We start from the raw sequence: 23,766 nt of genomic DNA, 5'->3' as shown, positions 1-23,766 counted from the left end.
TGGCCACATTTTTTGGTGCAGTTTGTTGCCCAAAACTGCGTCTTTCCTTCTACCAGCAAAGTCTATGAGAACTCTGAAGTGCTGTGCACACGGTGCTTTTTTTTAACCTTCAGTTTTGGGTTGACAAAAAAAAATGCAGGATATCAATTCTTTGTGCATTTTATAGCCCTTTCAGCCATTGATTTCACTAAAAAATACACATCGCACAAAAATGCACCAAAAAACGCATGTGTTTTGGTGCATTTTTTCTGCACAAAGGTGCATATTTTGGTGCAGAAAATTTCTGTACCGAAAACTCGGTGTGCTCACATGGCCTAAGGGTACATGCTCACGATCAGGACCCGCTGCGTCCTGTGGGGCTGCGAGTCTCCTCCGCAGGAGAACGCAGCTGCTCGTGCCCACGATTCGGGCTCGGGCAGCGCGGTCTGTCACTTGCATCTCCATAGCAAAGAATTGACATGCCGCGGCTTTAAAAGCCGCACCGCAGGTCAGTTTTCGCTGCGGGCCGTACACGCACAGTGGGCATGGCATTTCTAGAAATCCCATCTGCTGTGCCCGTACTGTACAATGCAGCATTTTGGATGCAACGAAAAACGCGCTGTTTCCAAAACGCTGTAAACACTGACCGTGGGCACGTACCCTAAAGAGGGTGTTCTGAACTGCTGGAGTTACCAGATCTGCCGAGTACTGCAGTAGAATAGGAGCTGATCTGGGGCGGCACGGTGGCTCAGTGATTAGCACTGTATGGTGGCTCAGTGGTTAGCACTGCAGTCTTGCAGAGCTGGGGTCCTGGGTTCAAATCCCACCAAGGATAACATCTGCAAGGAGTTTGTATGTTCTCCCCGTGTTTGTGTGGGTTCCTCCGGGTACTCTGGTTTCCTCCCACACTCCAAAAGCATACAGATAGGGAATTTAGATTGGGAGCCCCAATGGGGACAGTGTTGCCAATGTATGTAAAGCGCTGTGGAATCAATAGTGCTATATAAATGAATAAATATATACAGCTCTGGCAAATTGGGCAGTTTAGTCTGCCCAATTTCTAGAGTAAGGTAATCTTCTCTGATGAGTCTACTTTTCAGCTTTGCCCAACACGTGGTTGTCTAGTGGTTAGATGGAGACCTGGAGAGGCATACAAGCCACAGTGTCTTGCACCCAATTTGGTGGAGGATCGGGGATGATCTGGGAATGCTTCAGCAAGGCTGGAATTGGGCAAATTGAACTTTGAGAAGGACATATGAATCAAGACACATACAAGGTTCTCCTGGAACAACAGTTGCTTCCTTCCGCTCAGGCAATGTTCCCCAACTCTGGGGACTGGTTTTTCCAGCAGGACAATGTTCCATGCCACACATCTAGGTTAGTCAATGTGTGGGTGAAGGACCACCACATCAAAACCCTGTCATGACTGACCAGCCCAATCTCCAGACCTGAACCCCATTGAAAACCTCTGGAATGTAATCAAGAAGAAGATTTATAGTCACAAACCATCAAACAAAGAACTCTTTACATTACTGTTTACATATCTATTGAGATATGTTGTTTTTGTGCTGTATGTCCTGATGAAGGGAGCAGAGCTCCTGAAACGCGTAGACACAAGCTACAATAAAGAACATTGATCATCTTCTTGTTCTCTCTCCTGGTGAATAAGCGCAGCATAAAACCCCTTCTCTATTATCCTCTGTTATCTGCCACGGGGGCTGCAGCAGATTTCACCTAAACACCATATGCTTATACAGGAGTTGTGACTGGCACATCTCCTCGAGGTGAGTGCACACTTTTCTTATCTCTCGGTTTATACGGGGTAAGACCCTTTTGCGCTTTCTTTTCCACAGTTTACCTCAAAAGACTGGTGAAAAGCGGCCAAGACGCATGAAAGCTGGGATTAAAAATCATGGTTATCCCACAAAATATTGATTTCTGAATCTTCCTGAGGTAAAACATTATTAATATTGTTGTTTCTAAATGATTATGAACTTGTTTTCTTTGCATTATTTGGGGTGTGAAAGCGCTGTGCATTGTTTTGGTATTTTTGACCATTTCTCATTTTCAGAAAATAAATACAAAATTTATTGCTTGGAAATTCGGAGACGTCGTCAGTAGTTTATAGAATAAAAAAAAAAATAGTAAATAAAAGAGAAAAAATAGAAAAACTGACAATTTTGCAGTGGTCTCTTCATTTTTTCCAGAGCTGGATATCTGCAGTATCCGGCAGCGGCCACTACACATTGCGTCTCTGGGTAGTGTTCACATCTGGCTAGTAGGGGCTGATCGGTGGGGATGCCAGATGTCGGTCCCCCACTGATTTGATACTGATGATAGGTCATAAATATAATAGGACCGGAGAACGCCTTTGACAATCCAGGCCGTGTACGTATCTGATGGAAGATTCTGTTGGAAAGCTCTGGTGCTATTCGTTGTGTGGAGTTGACAGACCACCTCGGTACAATGTGATGGACCCTACTATAAGTCAGTGGACACCTCTGCCGTTTGCCGTGACACAGATCCAGGACCGCATAATGGTTTATTATTAGGAATGATCGAATACTTCGATATTCGACTATTCGCGAATATCCGATGCGCAATGTAAGTCTATGGGAAACCCGAATAACAACTATTCGGAACTATTCGGGCTTCCCATAGACTTAAAATGCGCATCGAATAATCGAATAGCGACGAGGTATTCGGAAAATATTCGCAAAGCCGAATATTTGAGCTATTCGATCATCCCTATTTATTATCAGAAGAGAACCTAATAAAGGCATAATCTACGGTGCTAATATAATGCATAAAAGCCGCCGGTCCGCTCCAGATGCTTTTTGTAGGGTGGTTCTGCATTTTGGCTAATATAGATGATCTTACCCCAAAAGCTCCCATGAAGGTAAATATTTATCATTTCCATTGTCCAAACTTTTGAGGCACATACGATCTTCCCAAAAAAGAAGTTCTGATAATTAGAAATGTTGGTTAAATTGTCATGAGGACATCTTCACTTTGGTCAGGTTTCAACTTTTCCCTCCAAAATTTCCATCATTTTCTCCATCCGTTCCGGAGATTATAAAGCTCCTATTATTTTTTTTATGTTTATAATATTGCCTAATGGATTATACACTGAATGGCCTTGGCGGGGGGAATGATATAACAGGTCCCATTTTGAGCCCGTTCTTGGCTTTGGATCTTCTGACAATACACGTCCCCGGGAGATGAGGTCCGGGTGAAGCCATGGCTCCTGTTGTTTAGGATAAGACTTTAATTTGTTTTCTTCATGGTTTTCGGAAAGCTGATCAAAGAAAAGTGTGATGTGAGGAGGAAGGGATGGAAAGGAGGGAGGAGGAGGAGGAGGGGAGGTTAAATTTGGAGGGGGGGAGTGAGGGAGGGGGCTATGTAACACCAGGAGGCTCCGTATAAAGCCCCAGGATTGACTTAGAAGAACTTTAGTCACAGCCAAAGCAGACAAGCTCCGAGGACAAAAGACCACACAGGATTCAATAGGGAGCGTGCCCATCAGTGATGCCTGCCTGATCCGGACACATCACTTCTGAAGGGAAGCTGGCTCTGCCAAAAAAGCCCGCCAGGCTGATCTACAATCTATTTCACACAAACTTGCCTAACCTGAGATATACTTTTGCCTGCCTGGCATATACCCACCAGGTCTACCACCAGCTTGGATAACTCCAAACCTTTGCTCTACCAACTTGCTGGACAATTCCTCAAGTTTCTCTTATCCTTTCTCTACACTTTGCTTCGTGGAGATACCTGACTTTAGTTCCTAATTCTTCAATTCAATCCCTCCAGTAGGACTGCGTCAACTTCGGCTTCATCCCCGAGAAAGTCCATACGATGACAGCAAAAACTCCACTACTCTTGGTGGTGCTACTATTCCTGCCAACGGTGAGTACCAACCATCCCGAATTATACGTACTACTGGGCAACTCTTTGTCCAATGAGTCAGTCTTGCCTGGTTATATCTTCTCTATGTGATGAGTTCATACCTGAATATTTGGGATAACTTCCCCCATCACCTGTCCCACTTTGAAAGACTCATAATATAGGTTTTGTTCTGTGACCTAGATTAATCTTGCAAATAGGTTTGAAGTGGTTGACGAGTAACAATTTTCACTATTTGGTGTTCAATGTTCTTCATCTTGAAGAACCCTTCTCAGATCTTGTCCATGACTACCTGGTGGTCCAATTTCCGTCTCTATATTCCCAGGTGGAGGCAGCCGGAGTGTTTGAACTGAAGGTCCATTCCTTCAGCAGTCCTCGAAGTGTTTGCGTAGCCGGTCACTCCTGTCACATCTTCTTCCGAGTGTGTCTCAAACATGCCCAGCCCGTGGTGTCTCCAGATCCTCCTTGCACCTTCGGAACAGCCTTGGGTGACTTGATGGCTGTGGATCCGGCGGCCATAGCGGCCAGCAGCCCCGTACGAGTCCCCTTTCACTTCAAGTGGCCGGTGAGTAACCGTACAGCTGTTGAGTATTGTGATACTTCATGTAACGTCCCCGAGGTTTCAAGGCCAGGAGGCAACGACATTGACCCAGCCAGGTGGTTTCTCTGTTGTTTTGTTCCTTTCTACTTGACAGCTGGTTGCAGAAGTGGCAGCTGCTGACAAAATAAAGGCTGATCTTTGACCCGCATAAAGTCTTTATAGACACTCGTAAGATAAAATTTGATGTATTCTGTAGCCCAAGAAGTGATATTTAAGATGAGCCGTAGACGTTTAGAAGCATCTCATCTCAAATGGAAATTACATTTCCAGTCTTCTAGTGGTGGATCCTTTGGTCACTGGTGATTCCCATCTCCTCGAGCCTTTGCCCACTCCTCACACCCACAAGAACCTTTGTATATTGGGCGACCCTCAACCCCATGGTGGAATAGTTCCATTTATCGTATATACCTCCTACCGAAATCTCCACACATCTTTAATAAAACATCTGAGTCCCAACTCATCACGGTCTTTCCACCTTTTTTTCTGTGTAAAAATAGTCGTAAGGCCACGTGCACACGTTGGGTATTCGGTACCCAACGTGTTTTTTGCCATCAGTTTTTTGCCATCAGTCACAATCAGTTTTCTCGACGGATCGACTGACCAGTCGCAGATTGTGGCTAAACTGATGCGACGGATCCGTTTTTCGACGGATCTGTCTAGCTGGGGGCGAAATAATAATTGGAGCATGCTCAGTTAAAAACAACGGAATCCGTTGCTGGATTCCGTCTTCGATTCTACCAAACAACGAACGGCGATGGATCCGTCATTGTCCGTTTTTCGACGTACACAAAAAAACGTTACTGTGGCGGTCGTCTCCATCCGATGGACAAACATCGGATGCGTCGAACAACGGATGAAACGTGAGGCTAGCCGTCGTAATCCGGATTACGATGGATCCTGCGCCCATAGGCTTCCATTCTACCAAACAACGTACAGCGACGGATCCGTCGCTGTCCGATTTTTCAACGTAGACAAAAAACGTTACCTTGTCCGTTGTCTCCGTCCGATGGACAAACATTTTTGACGGATCCGTCGAACGACAGATGAAACGTGAGGCCATTTGTCGCAATCCATTGCTAATACAAGTCAATGAGAAAAAACGGATCCAGAGGCATCAGTCGCTGGATCCGGTTTTTTTTTTCAAAATTCGACGGATTGTGACTGATGGCAAAAAACTGATGTGTGAAAGGGGCCTAAAGCCAAAACCAGGAGTGGAATCGAAACATGGGCACCACTTCTGCATTTTCCCCCTACTCCTGGTTTTGGCTTCCAAATTCGGCGGTAAAAAAAAAATCACCAAAAACTCAACGTGTGCACGTGGCTGAATCGTGACACTTATGCTTACTCTGTACTTTTGCATCTGTTTTTTTTTTTTTTAAGCTAACTTTACTTGTTTTTTGGGGGCATTTTGGTCATAGTTTTGGTTCTCCAGATGTTTTAGCCTAACTGATCATTTGCAAAATTTGAAATGTTGCACAAGTTTTACGCAATTGTTTTCCACTACCCCGATGGAGTACGAAACCTGCCTAATTTTTATTTTATTTTTTGTGGTTTATGACGAATCTGTATCGTTTTACATAATTGAGCGGCTTTTAAAAAATTGCAAAAAAATGCACAAAAAGAGCATATATAATTTCGATAAAAATTCATTGCGTGTGCCACTTTGAAGAAGTTGGCGCAAAAAAAGTCAATGAATTCCGCAAAACAAAAAAGAGGAGTAACTTAAAAGGAAAAACCTCAAATGATGAATCGACCCACGAATAAACTAAAAATGTTTTATAACAATGTGTGGTGGTGTGTAACTGCAGAGGTTTATGTAGGAGGTGCACTAGTGGGAGTTTCTAGCAAATATTTAATGTATTTTTATGACTATAGAATACACTTTTCAGAAAGATAAACATTGTATAGTCTGCAGTAAGAATGGTGCGCAGTGCCAGTGCCACCTCTCCTCGGGCAGAGCATTCAGAAAGGTGCACTATGCAGATCTGTCGTCTCCCAGAAACTTTTCTCCTGCAGCATGTTGTAGAGACAGAGACCCTGATTCCAACGATGTGTCACTTACTAGGCTGCTTGCTGCAGTTTTGATAAAATCCCTGTTTTATCTCCTGCAGCATGATATCAAGACAGAGACCCTGATTCCAACGATGTGTCACTTACTAGGCTGCTTGCTGCAGTTTTGATAAAATCCCTGTTTTTACTCCTGCAGCATGATATAAAGACAGAGACCCTGATTCCAACGATGTGTGCCTTACTAGGTTGCTTGCTGCAGTTTTGATAAAATCCCTGTTTTTACTCCTGCAGCATGATATCAAGACAGAGACCCTGATTCCAACGATGTGTCACTTACTAGGCTGCTTGCTGCAGTTTGGGTAAAATCCCCTTTTTATCTGCTGCAGATCTCCCAGTTCTCTGAATGCTGAACTCTGTATAACCCCACCCCCACAACACTAATTGGTACACTGTGCATCAGTGGAGTGGGCGGAGTTATACACAGCTCAGCACTCAGAGAAGTGATTTAGCTGGAGCAGATAAAACTGGGATTTTATTAAAATTGCAGCAAGTAGCCCAGCAAGTGATACATCGTTGGAATCAGGGTCTCTCTCTCTACATTGTCCTGCTCTCAAATTAGGTGGTGACCTATTCCTTTTAAGTGGCATAAATGAAAGGGATTGCACATGTAAGACACCAGGTACATAGCTGATTCCACAATAAATGTCCGTGCACTCTTTATGAACTTTGGTACAAGACAACCAAAGTAATGGTATTATGACTTTGCTACGACAAAGGTGGGCTGACAAACAATTGTTCAGTGGCGGTAAAAAAAAAAAAGCATCTCTGGCTCATGATAGGTGTTAAAGATTTTAGGTTGATGGTGCAGCTAGTGCTCATCATTCTTATGCCTTCCCTGTGCTGTGCAAAAAGAGAACAGGGACTCTAACGCCACCTACTGGAGGTAGGAATCGTAAAAAACAATATTAACCTAATGCATTGTCTTATGACTTAGGATAGAACGCGCCAAACTAGAAATATCTATTTGCAGACACTGGTTCCTGGATTTGGTTCCTCATCAGTGCAAAGCAGGATAATGATTGACTGGTCTTTGAATAGGCTATTCAAGACCCCAGGGGAGCAATTCATGGGTTATAACTCTCTCTATGTCAAATTTTCACTCTCCAAAATGAGAAAACAATAAGTTCTCCTGCTTTGCACTGATGAGGAGCAAAAACCCTGAAACAAGTCTGTAAATAGATCTTCTGGTTTGGCTTTCTATAAAGAGTAGCCATCGTTTTAATTTTTTGTTATACCTCATTAGTACAGGCAAAAATAAAATAACGTAATATATCTTATTAGAGAAATCTGATCTTTCACTCTCAAAATTTTCAATTCCCAGGTAAAATGTCCCCTTCGTGAATACCAATTATCCCATTACTGAGATAGGAGATGACAGTTGGTGCCCATAACATTTAATGGAGGGGGGGAGAGGGGTTAGACAGACACAGATATTCTGCCGTGAGTTCTCCTGAAACGTTAGTTCCAGTTCTCCATAGAACCTTATGAGCACCAACCGTCATCTCCTATCACAGTAATAGGAAAAAAGGTTTTTTATTCATTGAAGACACATTTTATCTATGAATTGATAGTTATGAGAATGAAAAATCAGTCCAGGAGAAGAAAGAAGCGGATTTCTCCAAGTCACACCCAGCACACTCCCCATAGGCTTCAATACAAGTCACACACAGCACACTCCCCATAGGCTTCAATACAAGTCACACACAGCACACTCCCCATAGGCTTCAATACAAGTCACACACAGAACACTCCCCATAGGCTTCAATACAAGTCACACACAGAACACTCCCCATAGGCTTCAATACAAGTCACACACAGCACACTCCCCATAGGCTTCAATACAAGTCACACACAGCACACTTCCCATAGGCTTCAATACAAGTCACACCCAGCACACTCCCCATAGGCTTCAATACAAGTCACACACAGCACACTCCCCATAGGCTTCAATACAAGTCACACCCAGCACACTCCCCATAGGCTTCAATACAAGTCACACACAGCACACTCCCCATAGGCTTCAATACAAGTCACACCCAGCACACTCCCCATAGGCTTCAATACAAGTCACACACAGCACACTCCCCATAGGCTTCAATACAAGTCACACCCAGCACACTCCCCATAGGCTTCAATACAAGTCACACACAGCACACTCCCCATAGGCTTCAATACAAGTCACACACAGCACACTTCCCATAGGCTTCAATACAAGTCACACACAGCACACTTCCCATAGGCTTCAATACAAGTCACACCCAGCACACTCCCCATAGGCTTCAATACAAGTCACACACAGCACACTCCCCATAGGCTTCAATACAAGTCACACACAGCACACTCCCCATAGGCTTCAATACAAGTCACACCCAGCACACTTCCCATAGGCTTCAATACAAGTCACACACAGCACACTCCCCATAGGCTTCAATGCAAGTCACACACAGCACACTCCCCATAGACTTCAATACAAGTCACACCCAGCACACTTCCCATAGACTTCAATACAAGTCACACACAGCACACTCCCCATAGGCTTCAATACAAGTCACACACAGCACACTTCCCATAGGCTTCAATACAAGTCACACCCAGCACACTCCCCATAGGCTTCAATACAAGTCACACCCAGCACACTCCCCATAGGCTTCAATACAAGTCACACACAGCACACTCCCCATAGGCTTCAATACAAGTCACACACAGCACACTCCCCATAGGCTTCAATACAAGTCACACCCAGCACACTTCCCATAGGCTTCAATACAAGTCACACCCAGCACACTTCCCATAGGCTTCAATACAAGTCACACACAGCACACTCCCCATAGGCTTCAATACAAGTCACACACAGCACACTCCCCATAGGCTTCAATACAAGTCACACACAGCACACTTCCCATAGGCTTCAATACAAGTCACACACAGCACACTCCCCATAGGCTTCAATACAAGTCACACACAGCACACTCGCCATAGGCTGCAATACAAGTCACACACAGCACACTCCCCATCATAGGCTTCAATACAAGTCACACACAGCACACTCCCCATAGGCTTCAATACAAGTCACACACAGCACACTCCCCATAGGCTTCAATACAAGTCACACACAGCACACTCCCCATAGGCTGCAATACAAGTCACACCCAGCACACTCCCCATAGGCTTCAATACAAGTCACACCCAGCACACTCCCCATAGGCTTCAATACAAGTCACACACAGCACACTCCCCATAGGCTTCAATACAAGTCACACACAGCACACTTCCCATAGGCTTCAATACAAGTCACACACAGCACACTCCCCATAGGCTTCAATACAAGTCACACACAGCACACTCCCCATAGGCTGCAATACAAGTCACACACAGCACACTCCCCATAGGCTTCAATACAAGTCACACACAGCACACTCCCCATAGGCTTCAATACAAGTCACACACAGCACACTTCCCATAGGCTTCAATACAAGTCACACCCAGCACACTTCCCATAGGCTTCAATACAAGTCACACACAGCACACTCCCCATAGGCTTCAATACAAGTCACACACAGCACACTCCCCATAGGCTTCAATACAAGTCACACACAGCACACTTCCCATAGGCTTCAATACAAGTCACACACAGCACACTCCCCATAGGCTTCAATACAAGTCACACCCAGCACACTCCCCATAGGCTTCAATACAAGTCACACACAGCACACTCCCCATAGGCTTCAATACAAGTCACACACAGCACACTCCCCATAGGCTTCAATACAAGTCACACACAGCACACTCCCCATAGGCTTCAATACAAGTCACACCCAGCACACTTCCCATAGGCTTCAATACAAGTCACACCCAGCACACTTCCCATAGGCTTCAATACAAGTCACACACAGCACACTTCCCATAGGCTTCAATACAAGTCACACACAGCACACTTCCCATAGGCTTCAATACAAGTCACACACAGCACACTCCCCATAGGCTTCAATACAAGTCACACACAGCACACTCCCCATAGGCTTCAATGCAAGGCACACACAGAACACTCGCCATAGGCTGCAATACAAGTCACACACAGCACACTCCCCATAGGCTTCAATACAAGTCACACACAGCACACTCCCCATAGGCTTCAATACAAGTCACACACAGCACACTTCCCATAGGCTTCAATACAAGTCACACACAGCACACTCCCCATAGGCTTCAATACAAGTCACACACAGCACACTTCCCATAGGCTTCAATACAAGTCACACCCAGCACACTCCCCATAGGCTTCAATACAAGTCACACCCAGCACACTTCCCATAGGCTTCAATACAAGTCACACCCAGCACACTTCCCATAGGCTTCAATACAAGTCACACACAGCACACTTCCCATAGGCTTCAATACAAGTCACACACAGCACACTCCCCATAGGCTTCAATACAAGTCACACACAGCACACTTCCCATAGGCTTCAATACAAGTCACACACAGCACACTTCCCATAGGCTTCAATACAAGTCACACACAGCACACTCCCCATAGGCTTCAATACAAGTCACACCCAGCACACTCCCCATAGGCTTCAATACAAGTCACACACAGCACACTCCCCATAGGCTTCAATACAAGTCACACACAGCACACTCCCCATAGGCTTCAATACAAGTCACACCCAGCACACTTCCCATAGGCTTCAATACAAGTCACACACAGCACACTCCCCATAGGCTTCAATACAAGTCACACACAGCACACTTCCCATAGGCTTCAATGCAAGTCACACCCAGCACACTCCCCATAGGCTTCAATACAAGTCACACACAGCACACTCCCCATAGGCTTCAATACAAGTCACATACAGCACACTTCCCATAGGCTTCAATACAAGTCACACACAGCACACTTCCCATAGGCTTCAATACAAGTCACACACAGCACACTCCCCATAGGCTTCAATACAAGTCACACCCAGCACACTTCCCATAGACTTCAATACAAGTCACACACAGCACACTTCCCATAGGCTTCAATGCAAGTCACACACAGCACACTTCCCATAGGCTTCAATACAAGTCACACCCAGCACACTTCCCATAGACTTCAATACAAGTCACACCCAGCACACTTCCCATAGACTTCAATACAAGTCACACACAGCACACTTCCCATAGGCTTCAATGCAAGTCACACACAGCACACTCCCCATAGGCTTCAATACAAGTCACACACAGCACACTTCCCATAGGCTTCAATACAAGTCACACCCAGCACACTTCCCATAGGCTTCAATACAAGTCACACACAGCACACTTCCCATAGGCTTCAATACAAGTCACACCCAGCACACTTCCCATAGACTTCAATACAAGTCACACACAGCACACTTCCCATAGGCTTCAATGCAAGTCACACACAGCACACTTCCCATAGGCTTCAATACAAGTCACACCCAGCACACTTCCCATAGACTTCAATACAAGTCACACCCAGCACACTTCCCATAGACTTCAATACAAGTCACACACAGCACACTTCCCATAGGCTTCAATGCAAGTCACACACAGCACACTCCCCATAGGCTTCAATACAAGTCACACACAGCACACTTCCCATAGGCTTCAATACAAGTCACACCCAGCACACTTCCCATAGGCTTCAATACAAGTCACACACAGCACACTCCCCATAGGCTTCAATACAAGTCACACCCAGCACACTTCCCATAGGCTTCAATGCAAGTCACACACAGCACACTCCCCATAGGCTTCAATACAAGTCACACACAGCACACTCCCCATAGGCTTCAATACGAGTCACACACAGCACACTCCCCATAGGCTTCAATACGAGTCACACACAGCACACTCCCCATAGGCTTCAATACAAGTCACACCCAGCACACTTCCCATAGGCTTCAATACAAGTCACACCCAGCACACTTCCCATAGGCTTCAATACAAGTCACACCCAGCACACTCCCCATAGGCTTCAATACAAGTCACACACAGCACACTTCCCATAGGCTTCAATACAAGTCACACCCAGCACACTTCCCATAGGCTTCAATACAAGTCACACCCAGCACACTTCCCATAGGCTTCAATACAAGTCACACCCAGCACACTCCCCATAGGCTTCAATACAAGTCACACCCAGCACACTCCCCATAGGCTTCAATACAAGTCACACACAGCACACTTCCCATAGGCTTCAATACAAGTCACACACAGCACACTCCCCATAGGCTTCAATACAAGTCACACACAGCACACTTCCCATAGGCTTCAATACAAGTCACACACAGCACACTTCCCATAGGCTTCAATACAAGTCACACACAGCACACTCCCCATAGGCTTCAATACAAGTCACACACAGCACACTTCCCATAGGCTTCAATACAAGTCACACACAGCACACTCCCCATAGGCTTCAATACAAGTCACACCCAGCACACTCCCCATAGGCTTCAATACAAGTCACACACAGCACACTTCCCATAGGCTTCAATACAAGTCACACACAGCACACTCCCCATAGGCTTCAATACAAGTCACACACAGCACACTTCCCATAGGCTTCAATACAAGTCACACACAGCACACTCCCCATAGGCTTCAATACAAGTCACACACAGCACACTTCCCATAGGCTTCAATACAAGTCACACACAGCACACTCCCCATAGGCTTCAATACAAGTCACACACAGCACACTTCCCATAGGCTTCAATACAAGTCACACACAGCACACTCCCCATAGGCTTCAATACAAGTCACACACAGCACACTTCCCATAGGCTTCAATACAAGTCACACACAGCACACTCCCCATAGGCTTCAATACAAGTCACACACAGCACACTCCCCATAGGCTTCAATACAAGTCACACCCAGCACACTTCCCATAGGCTTCAATACAAGTCACACACAGCACACTCCCCATAGGCTTCAATACAAGTCACACCCAGCACACTTCCCATAGGCTGCAATACAAGTCACACCCAGCACACTCCCCATAGGCTTCAATACAAGTCACACACAGCACACTCCCCATAGGCTTCAATACAAGTCACACACAGCACACTCCCCATAGGCTTCAATACAAGTCACACACAGCACACTCCCCATAGGCTTCAATGCAAGGCACACACAGAACACTCGCCATAGGCTGCAATACAAGTCACACACAGCACACTCCCCATAGGCTTCAATACAAGTCACACCCAGCACACTCCCCATAGGCTTCAATACAAGTCACACACAGCACACTTCCCATAGGCTTCAATACAAGTCACACACAGCACACTTCCCATAGGCTTCAATACAAGTCACACCCAGCACACTCCCCATAGGCTTCAATACAAGTCACACACAGCACACTCCCCATAGGCTTCAATACAAGTCACACACAGCACACTTCCCATAGGCTTCAATACAAGTCACACACAGCACACTCCCCATAGGCTTCAATACAAGTCACACACAGCACACTCCCCATAGGCTTCAATACAAGTCACACCCAGCACACTCCCCATAGGCTTCAATACAAGTCACACACAGCACACTTCCCATAGGCTTCAATACAAGTCACACACAGCACACTTCCCATAGGCTTCAATACAAGTCACACCCAGCACACTTCCCATAGGCTTCAATACAAGTCACACCCAGCACACTCCCCATAGGCTTCAATACAAGTCACACACAGCACACTCCCCATAGGCTTCAATACAAGTCACACACAGCACACTCCCCATAGGCTTCAATACAAGTCACACACAGCACACTTCCCATAGGCTTCAATACAAGTCACACACAGCACACTCCCCATAGGCTTCAATACAAGTCACACCCAGCACACTCCCCATAGGCTTCAATACAAGTCACACACAGCACACTCCCCATAGGCTTCAATACAAGTCACACACAGCACACTCCCCATAGGCTTCAATACAAGTCACACACAGCACACTCCCCATAGGCTTCAATACAAGTCACACACAGCACACTCCCCATAGGCTTCAATACAAGTCACACACAGCACACTCCCCATAGGCTTCAATACAAGTCACACACAGCACACTCCCCATAGGCTTCAATACAAGTCACACACAGCACACTCCCCATAGGCTTCAATACAAGTCACACACAGCACACTTCCCATAGGCTGCAATACAAGTCACACACAGCACACTCCCCATAGGCTTCAATACAAGTCACACACAGCACACTCCCCATAGGCTTCAATACAAGTCACACACAGCACACTCCCCATAGGCTTCAATACAAGTCACACACAGCACACTCCCCATAGGCTTCAATACAAGTCACACACAGCACACTCCCCATAGGCTTCAATACAAGTCACACCCAGCACACTTCCCATAGGCTTCAATACAAGTCACACACAGCACACTCCCCATAGGCTTCAATACAAGTCACACACAGCACACTCCCCATAGGCTTCAATACAAGTCACACACAGCACACTCGCCATAGGCTTCAATACAAGTCACACCCAGCACACTTCCCATAGGCTTCAATACAAGTCACACACAGAACACTCCCCATAGGCTTCAATACAAGTCACACACAGCACACTTCCCATAGGCTTCAATACTAGTCACACACAGAAAACTTCCCATAGGCTTCAATACAAGTCACACCCAGCACACTCCCCATAGGCTTCAATACAAGTCACACACAGCACACTTCCCATAGGCTTCAATACAAGTCACACACAGCACACTCCCCATAGGCTTCAATACTAGTCACACACAGAAAACTTCCCATAGGCTTCAATACTAGTCACACACAGCACACTCCCCATAGGCTTCAATACTAGTCACACACAGCACACTCCCCATAGGCTTCAATACAAGTCACACCCAGCACACTTCCCATAGGCTTCAATACAAGTCACACCCAGCACACTTCCCATAGGCTTCAATACAAGTCACACCCAGCACACTCGCCATAGGCTTCAATACAAGTCACACACAGCACACTCCCCATAGGCTTCAATACAAGTCACACCCAGCACACTCCCCATAGGCTTCAATACAAGTCACACACAGCACACTCCCCATAGGCTTCAATACTAGTCACACACAGAAAACTTCCCATAGGCTTCAATACTAGTCACACACAGCACACTCCCCATAGGCTTCAATACTAGTCACACACAGCACACTCCCCATAGGCTTCAATACAAGTCACACACAGCACACTTCCCATAGGCTTCAATACAAGTCACACCCAGCACACTCCCCATAGGCTTCAATACTAGTCACACACAGCACACTCCCCATAGGCTTCAATACAAGTCACACACAGCACACTCCCCATAGGCTTCAATACAAGTCACACACAGCACACTCCCCATAGGCTTCAATACTAGTCACACACAGCACACTCCCCATAGGCTTCAATACAAGTCACACACAGCACACTCCCCATAGACTTCAATACTAGTCACACACAGCACACTCCCCATAGGCTTCAATACAAGTCACACACAGCACACTTCCCATAGGCTTCAATACAAGTCACACCCAGCACACTCCCCATAGGCTTCAATACAAGTCACACACAGCACACTCCCCATAGGCTTCAATACAAGTCACACACAACACACTTCCCATAGGCTTCAATACTAGTCACACACAGCACACTCCCCATAGGCTTCAATACAAGTCACACCCAGCACACTTCCCATAGGCTTCAATACAAGTCACACCCAGCACACTTCCCATAGGCTTCAATACAAGTCACACCCAGCACACTCCCCATAGGCTTCAATACAAGTCACACACAGCACACTCCCCATAGGCTTCAATACAAGTCACACCCAGCACACTCCCCATAGGCTTCAATACAAGTCACACACAGCACACTCCCCATAGGCTTCAATACAAGTCACACACAGCACACTTCCCATAGGCTTCAATACTAGTCACACACAGCACACTCCCCATAGGCTTCAATACAAGTCACACACAGCACACTTCCCATAGGCTTCAATACAAGTCACACCCAGCACACTCCCCATAGGCTTCAATACAAGTCACACACAGCACACTCCCCATAGGCTTCAATACAAGTCACACACAACACACTTCCCATAGGCTTCAATACTAGTCACACACAGCACACTCCCCATAGGCTTCAATACAAGTCACACACAGCACACTTCCCATAGGCTTCAATACAAGTCACACCCAGCACACTTCCCATAGGCTTCAATACAAGTCACACCCAGCACACTCCCCATAGGCTTCAATACAAGTCACACACAGCACACTCCCCATAGGCTTCAATACAAGTCACACCCAGCACACTCCCCATAGGCTTCAATACAAGTCACACACAGCACACTCCCCATAGGCTTCAATACAAGTCACACACAGCACACTCCCCATAGGCTTCAATACAAGTCACACACAGCACACTCCCCATAGGCTTCAATACAAGTCACACACAGCACACTTCCCATAGGCTTCAATACAAGTCACACACAGCACACTCCCCATAGGCTTCAATACAAGTCACACCCAGCACACTCGCCATAGGCTTCAATACAAGTCACACACAGCACACTCCCCATAGGCTTCAATACTAGTCACACACAGCACACTCCCCATAGGCTTCAATACAAGTCACACACAGCACACTTCCCATAGGCTTCAATACAAGTCACACCCAGCACACTCCCCATAGGCTTCAATACAAGTCACACACAGCACACTCCCCATAGGCTTCAATACAAGTCACACCCAGCACACTCCCCATAGGCTTCAATACAAGTCACACACAGCACACTCCCCATAGGCTTCAATACAAGTCACACACAGCACACTCGCCATAGGCTTCAATACAAGTCACACACAGCACACTTCCCATAGGCTTCAATACAAGTCACACACAGCACACTCCCCATAGGCTTCAATACAAGTCACACACAGCACACTCCCCATAGGCTTCAATACAAGTCACACCCAGCACACTTCCCATAGGCTTCAATACAAGTCACACACAGCACACTCCCCATAGGCTTCAATACAAGTCACACACAGCACACTTGCCATAGGCTTCAATACAAGTCACACACAGCACACTCCCCATAGGCTTCAATACAAGTCACACCCAGCACACTCCCCATAGGCTTCAATACAAGTCCCACACAGCACACTCCCCATAGGCTTCAATACGAGTCACACACAGCACACTCCCCATAGGCTTCAATGCAAGTCACACCCAGCACACTTCCCATAGGCTTCAATACAAGTCACACCCAGCGCACTCCCCATAGGCTTCAATACAAGTCACACACAACACACTTCCCATAGGCTTCAATACAAGTCACACCCAGCGCACTCCCCATAGGCTTCAATACAAGTCACACCCAGCACACTCCCCATAGGCTTCAATACAAGTCACACCCAGCACACTTCCCATAGGCTTCAATACAAGTCACACACAGCACACTCCCCATAGGCTTCAATACAAGTCACACACAGCACACTCCCCATAGGCTTCAATGCAAGTCACACCCAGCACACTTCCCATAGGCTTCAATACAAGTCACACCCAGCGCACTCCCCATAGGCTTCAATACAAGTCACACACAGCACACTTCCCATAGGCTTCAATACAAGTCACACACAGCACACTCCCCATAGGCTTCAATGCAAGTCACACCCAGCACACTTCCCATAGGCTTCAATACAAGTCACACCCAGCGCACTCCCCATAGGCTTCAATACAAGTCACACACAACACACTTCCCATAGGCTTCAATACAAGTCACACCCAGTGCACTCCCCATAGGCTTCAATACAATTCACACACAGCACACTTCCCATAGGCTTCAATACAAGTCACACCCAGCACACTCCCCATAGGCTTCAATACAAGTCACACCCAGCACACTCCCCATAGGCTTCAATACAAGTCACACCCAGCACACTTCCCATAGGCTTCAATACAAGTCACACACAGCACACTTCCCATAGGCTTCAATACAAGTCACACCCAGCACACTTCCCATAGGCTTCAATACAAGTCACACACAGCACACTTCCCATAGGCTTCAATACAAGTCACACCCAGCACACTCCCCATAGGCTTCAATACAAGTCACACCCAGCACACTCCCCATAGGCTTCAATACAAGTCACACCCAGCACACTTCCCATAGGCTTCAATACAAGTCACACCCAGCACACTCCCCATAGGCTTCAATACAAGTCACACCCAGCACACTCCCCATAGGCTTCAATACAAGTCACACCCAGCACACTTCCCATAGGCTTCAATACAAGTCACACACAGCACACTTCCCATAGGCTTCAATACAAGTCACACCCAGCACACTCCCCATAGGCTTCAATACAAGTCACACCCAGCACACTCCCCATAGGCTTCAATACAAGTCACACACAGCACACTTCCCATAGGCTTCAATACAAGTCACACACAGCACACTCCCCATAGGCTGCAATACAAGTCACACCCAGCACACTCCCCATAGGCTTCAATACAAGTCACACACAGCACACTTCCCATAGGCTTCAATACAAGTCACACACAGCACACTCCCCATAGGCTTCAATACAAGTCACACCCAGCACACTTCCCATAGGCTGCAATACAAGTCACACACAGCACACTCCCCATAGGCTTCAATACAAGTCACACACAGCACACTCCCCATAGGCTTCAATACAAGTCACACCCAGCACACTTCCCATAGGCTGCAATACAAGTCACACACAGCACACTCCCCATAGGCTTCAATACAAGTCACACACAGCACACTTCCCATAGGCTGCAATACAAGTCACACACAGCACACTCCCCATAGGCTTCAATGCAAGTCACACCCAGCACACTTCCCATAGGCTTCAATACAAGTCACACCCAGCGCACTCCCCATAGGCTTCAATACAAGTCACACACAACACACTTCCCATAGGCTTCAATACAAGTCACACACAGCACACTCCCCATAGGCTTCAATACGAGTCACACACAGCACACTCCCCATAGGCTTCAATACGAGTCACACACAGCACACTCCCCATAGGCTTCAATACGAGTCACACACAGCACACTTCCCATAGGCTTCAATACAAGTCACACCCAGCACACTTCCCATAGGCTTCAATACAAGTCACACACAGCACACTCCCCATAGGCTTCAATACAAGTCACACACAGCACACTTCCCATAGACTTCAATACAAGTCACACACAGCACACTCCCCATAGGCTTCAATACAAGTCACACACAGCACACTTCCCATAGGCTTCAATACAAGTCACACACAGCACACTTCCCATAGGCTTCAATACAAGTCACACCCAGCACACTCCCCATAGGCTTCAATACAAGTCACACCCAGCACACTCCCCATAGGCTTCAATACAAGTCACACCCAGCACACTCCCCATAGACTTCAATACAAGTCACACACCGCACACTTCCCATAGACTTCAATACAAGTCACACACAGCACACTCCCCATAGGCTTCAATACAAGTCACACACAGCACACTTCCCATAGGCTTCAATACAAGTCACACACAGAACACTCCCCATAGGCTTCAATACAAGTCACACACAGCACACTTCCCATAGGCTTCAATACAAGTCACACACAGCACACTTCCCATAGGCTTCAATACAAGTCACACACAGCACACTTCCCATAGACTTCAATACAAGTCACACACAGAACACTTCCCATAGACTTCAATACAAGTCACACACAGCACACTCCCCATAGGCTTCAATACAAGTCACACACAGCACACTTCCCATAGGCTTCAATACAAGTCACACACAGCACACTCCCCATAGGCTTCAATACAAGTCACACACAGCACACTTCCCATAGGCTTCAATACAAGTCACACACAGCACACTCCCCATAGGCTTCAATACAAGTCACACACAGCACACTCCCCATAGGCTTCAATACAAGTCACACACAGCACACTTCCCATAGACTTCAATACAAGTCACACACAGAACACTTCCCATAGACTTCAATACAAGTCACACACAGCACACTCCCCATAGGCTTCAATACAAGTCACACCCAGCACACTCCCCATAGGCTTCAATACAAGTCACACCCAGCACACTCCCCATAGACTTCAATACAAGTCACACACCGCACACTTCCCATAGACTTCAATACAAGTCACACACAGCACACTCCCCATAGGCTTCAATACAAGTCACACACAGCACACTTCCCATAGGCTTCAATACAAGTCACACACAGCACACTCCCCATAGGCTTCAATACAAGTCACACACAGAACACTCCCCATAGGCTTCAATACAAGTCACACACAGCACACTTCCCATAGGCTTCAATACAAGTCACACACAGCACACTCCCCATAGGCTTCAATACAAGTCACACACAGCACACTTCCCATAGGCTTCAATACAAGTCACACACAGAACACTCCCCATAGGCTTCAATACAAGTCACACACAGCACACTTCCCATAGACTTCAATACAAGTCACACACAGAACACTCCCCATAGGCTTCAATACAAGTCACACCCAGCACACTTCCCATAGGCTTCAATACAAGTCACACCCAGCACACTCCCCATAGGCTTCAATACAAGTCACACACAGCACACTTCCCATAGACTTCAATACAAGTCACACACAGCACACTTCCCATAGACTTCAATACAAGTCACACACAGAACACTTCCCATAGGCTTCAATACAAGTCACACACAGCACACTTCCCATAGACTTCAATACAAGTCACACACAGCACACTTCCCATAGGCTTCAATACAAGTCACACACAGCACACTCCCCATAGGCTTCAATACAAGTCACACACAGAACACTCCCCATAGGCTTCAATGCAAGTCACACACAGAACACTCCCCATAGGCTTCAATACAAGTCACACCCAGCACACTCCCCATAGGCTTCAATACAAGTCACACACAGCACACTCCCCATAGGCTTCAATACAAGTCACACACAGCACACTTCCCATAGGCTTCAATACAAGTCACACCCAGCACACTCCCCATAGGCTTCAATACAAGTCACACCCAGCACACTCCCCATAGGCTTCAATACAAGTCACACCCAGCACACTCCCCATAGGCTTCAATACAAGTCACACCCAGCACACTCCCCATAGGCTTCAATACAAGTCACACACAGCACACTTCCCATAGGCTTCAATACAAGTCACACCCAGCACACTCCCCATAGGCTTCAATACAAGTCACACACAGCACACTCCCCATAGGCTTCAATACAAGTCACACCCAGCACACTTCCCATAGGCTTCAATAGAAGTCACACACAGCACACTCCCCATAGGCTTCAATACAAGTCACACCCAGCACACTCCCCATAGGCTTCAATACAAGTCACACCCAGCACACTCCCCATAGGCTTCAATACAAGTCACACACAGCACACTCCCCATAGGCTTCAATACAAGTCACACCCAGCACACTCCCCATAGGCTTCAATACAAGTCACACACAGCACACTTCCCATAGGCTTCAATACAAGTCACACCCAGCACACTCCCCATAGGCTTCAATACAAGTCACACACAGCACACTCCCCATAGGCTTCAATACAAGTCACACCCAGCACACTTCCCATAGGCTTCAATAGAAGTCACACACAGCACACTCCCCATAGGCTTCAATACAAGTCACACCCAGCACACTTCCCATAGGCTTCAATACAAGTCACACCCAGCACACTCCCCATAGGCTTCAATACAAGTCACACCCAGCACACTCCCCATAGGCTTCAATACAAGTCACACACAGCACACTCCCCATAGGCTTCAATACAAGTCACACCCAGCACACTCCCCATAGGCTTCAATACAAGTCACACACAGCACACTTCCCATAGGCTTCAATACAAGTCACACCCAGCACACTCCCCATAGGCTTCAATACAAGTCACACACAGCACACTCCCCATAGGCTTCAATACAAGTCACACACAGCACACTTCCCATAGGCTTCAATACAAGTCGCACCCAGCATACTTGCCATAGGCTTCAATACAAGTCACACCCAGCACACTCCCCATAGGCTTCAATACAAGTCACACACAGCACACTTCCCATAGGCTTCAATACAAGTCACACCCAGCACACTCCCCATAGGCTTCAATACAAGTCACACATAGCACACTTCCCATAGGCTTCAATACAAGCCCCTAGCTTGATGGACAGTATTCACTTGCCCACAGTGAGCTCTTCCTTAACTTAACCCTCAGTCCTGCAAATCCACACTGACACTGCAGGAGCCAAGCCAAGTGTGAGTGTGAGTGTGCTCTCATCCATCTCTCCTGTCTGTAGTAGTCGCTCTATACTGTGTGATCCTGTGTGCAGCGAGCGAGCCCTGCAGACAGGAGAGGGACGAGGACGCTGCGGCACTGTCATTGTGTGCGCGTGCCTCGTGTGGCTGCTGCAGAGTCAGTGTGCATAGACAGCACTCACTCTGGGCAAACAAGCTCTGTCACTCAAGCTAAAAGGATATGCGTGAAATGTTGATGGAGTAGTACGCGGACCCCTGGCCACACCAAGGCGGCACCGAAGACTCTTCATTTGCATATCAAATAAAACCAGGTTTCTGTCAAACTAAAAAAGTAAAATCTGTACTACACATGTGAGGATTATAGCGGCTAAGGCCCTACAGGACTGTATAGGTTATTGACACTGAGTTTTACAGGGGTGACAGAACCCTTTTGAAGGGACTCTGACCCCAGTTTCTCATCATCTAACAGAGACCCTGATTCTAGCGATGTGTCACTTACTGGGTGATTGGTGCAGTTTTCATAAAATCAGTGTTTTCTCTCCTGAAGATCTAGCAGTTCTCTGAATGCTGAGCGGTGTATAACCCCAGCTGATTGTCAGCTTTCTGCGTATGCACACTGTATACATAGAAAGCTGTCAATCAAAGGAGGACTACATGGCAGCAGGTTTACTAGCCCTCTAGTGATAATCTCCTGCTGATAAAACAGTGATGTTTATGAAAACTATTACAAGCAGCCCAGGAAGTAACACATCATTGAAATCAGGGTCTCAGGCCCTATATTATGCTGCTTTCAAATTAGGTGGCAAAACCCAGGTGACAGATTCCCTTTAGGGTTCACAGATTGTCGGCTGTGTTGTACTGACCT

At 46.7% G+C, this 23,766-nt stretch overlaps 1 protein-coding gene across 1 annotated transcript in view; it reads left to right on the top strand.

Annotated features, from left to right (window-relative positions):
* The first annotated feature begins 3,433 nt into the window (after positions 1–3,433).
* DLL3 (delta like canonical Notch ligand 3) overlaps positions 3,434–23,766 on the top strand; it is a 96,081-nt gene continuing 75,748 nt past the window's right edge. Inside the window, exons 1-2 of the mRNA XM_075324835.1 lie at positions 3,434–3,888; positions 4,211–4,450. Coding sequence (XP_075180950.1) covers positions 3,838–3,888; positions 4,211–4,450 — 291 coding nt within the window. The 5' untranslated portion in view covers positions 3,434–3,837. The remainder of the gene's footprint in view (positions 3,889–4,210; positions 4,451–23,766) is intronic.

The sequence above is a fragment of the Anomaloglossus baeobatrachus genome, chromosome 9 (genome assembly GCF_048569485.1).
Source record: "Anomaloglossus baeobatrachus isolate aAnoBae1 chromosome 9, aAnoBae1.hap1, whole genome shotgun sequence".
Classification (NCBI taxonomy): domain Eukaryota; kingdom Metazoa; phylum Chordata; class Amphibia; order Anura; family Aromobatidae; genus Anomaloglossus; species Anomaloglossus baeobatrachus.
Note: the sequence above shows the minus strand (reverse complement) of the source record. Positions and strands in the feature narration are given on the sequence as shown.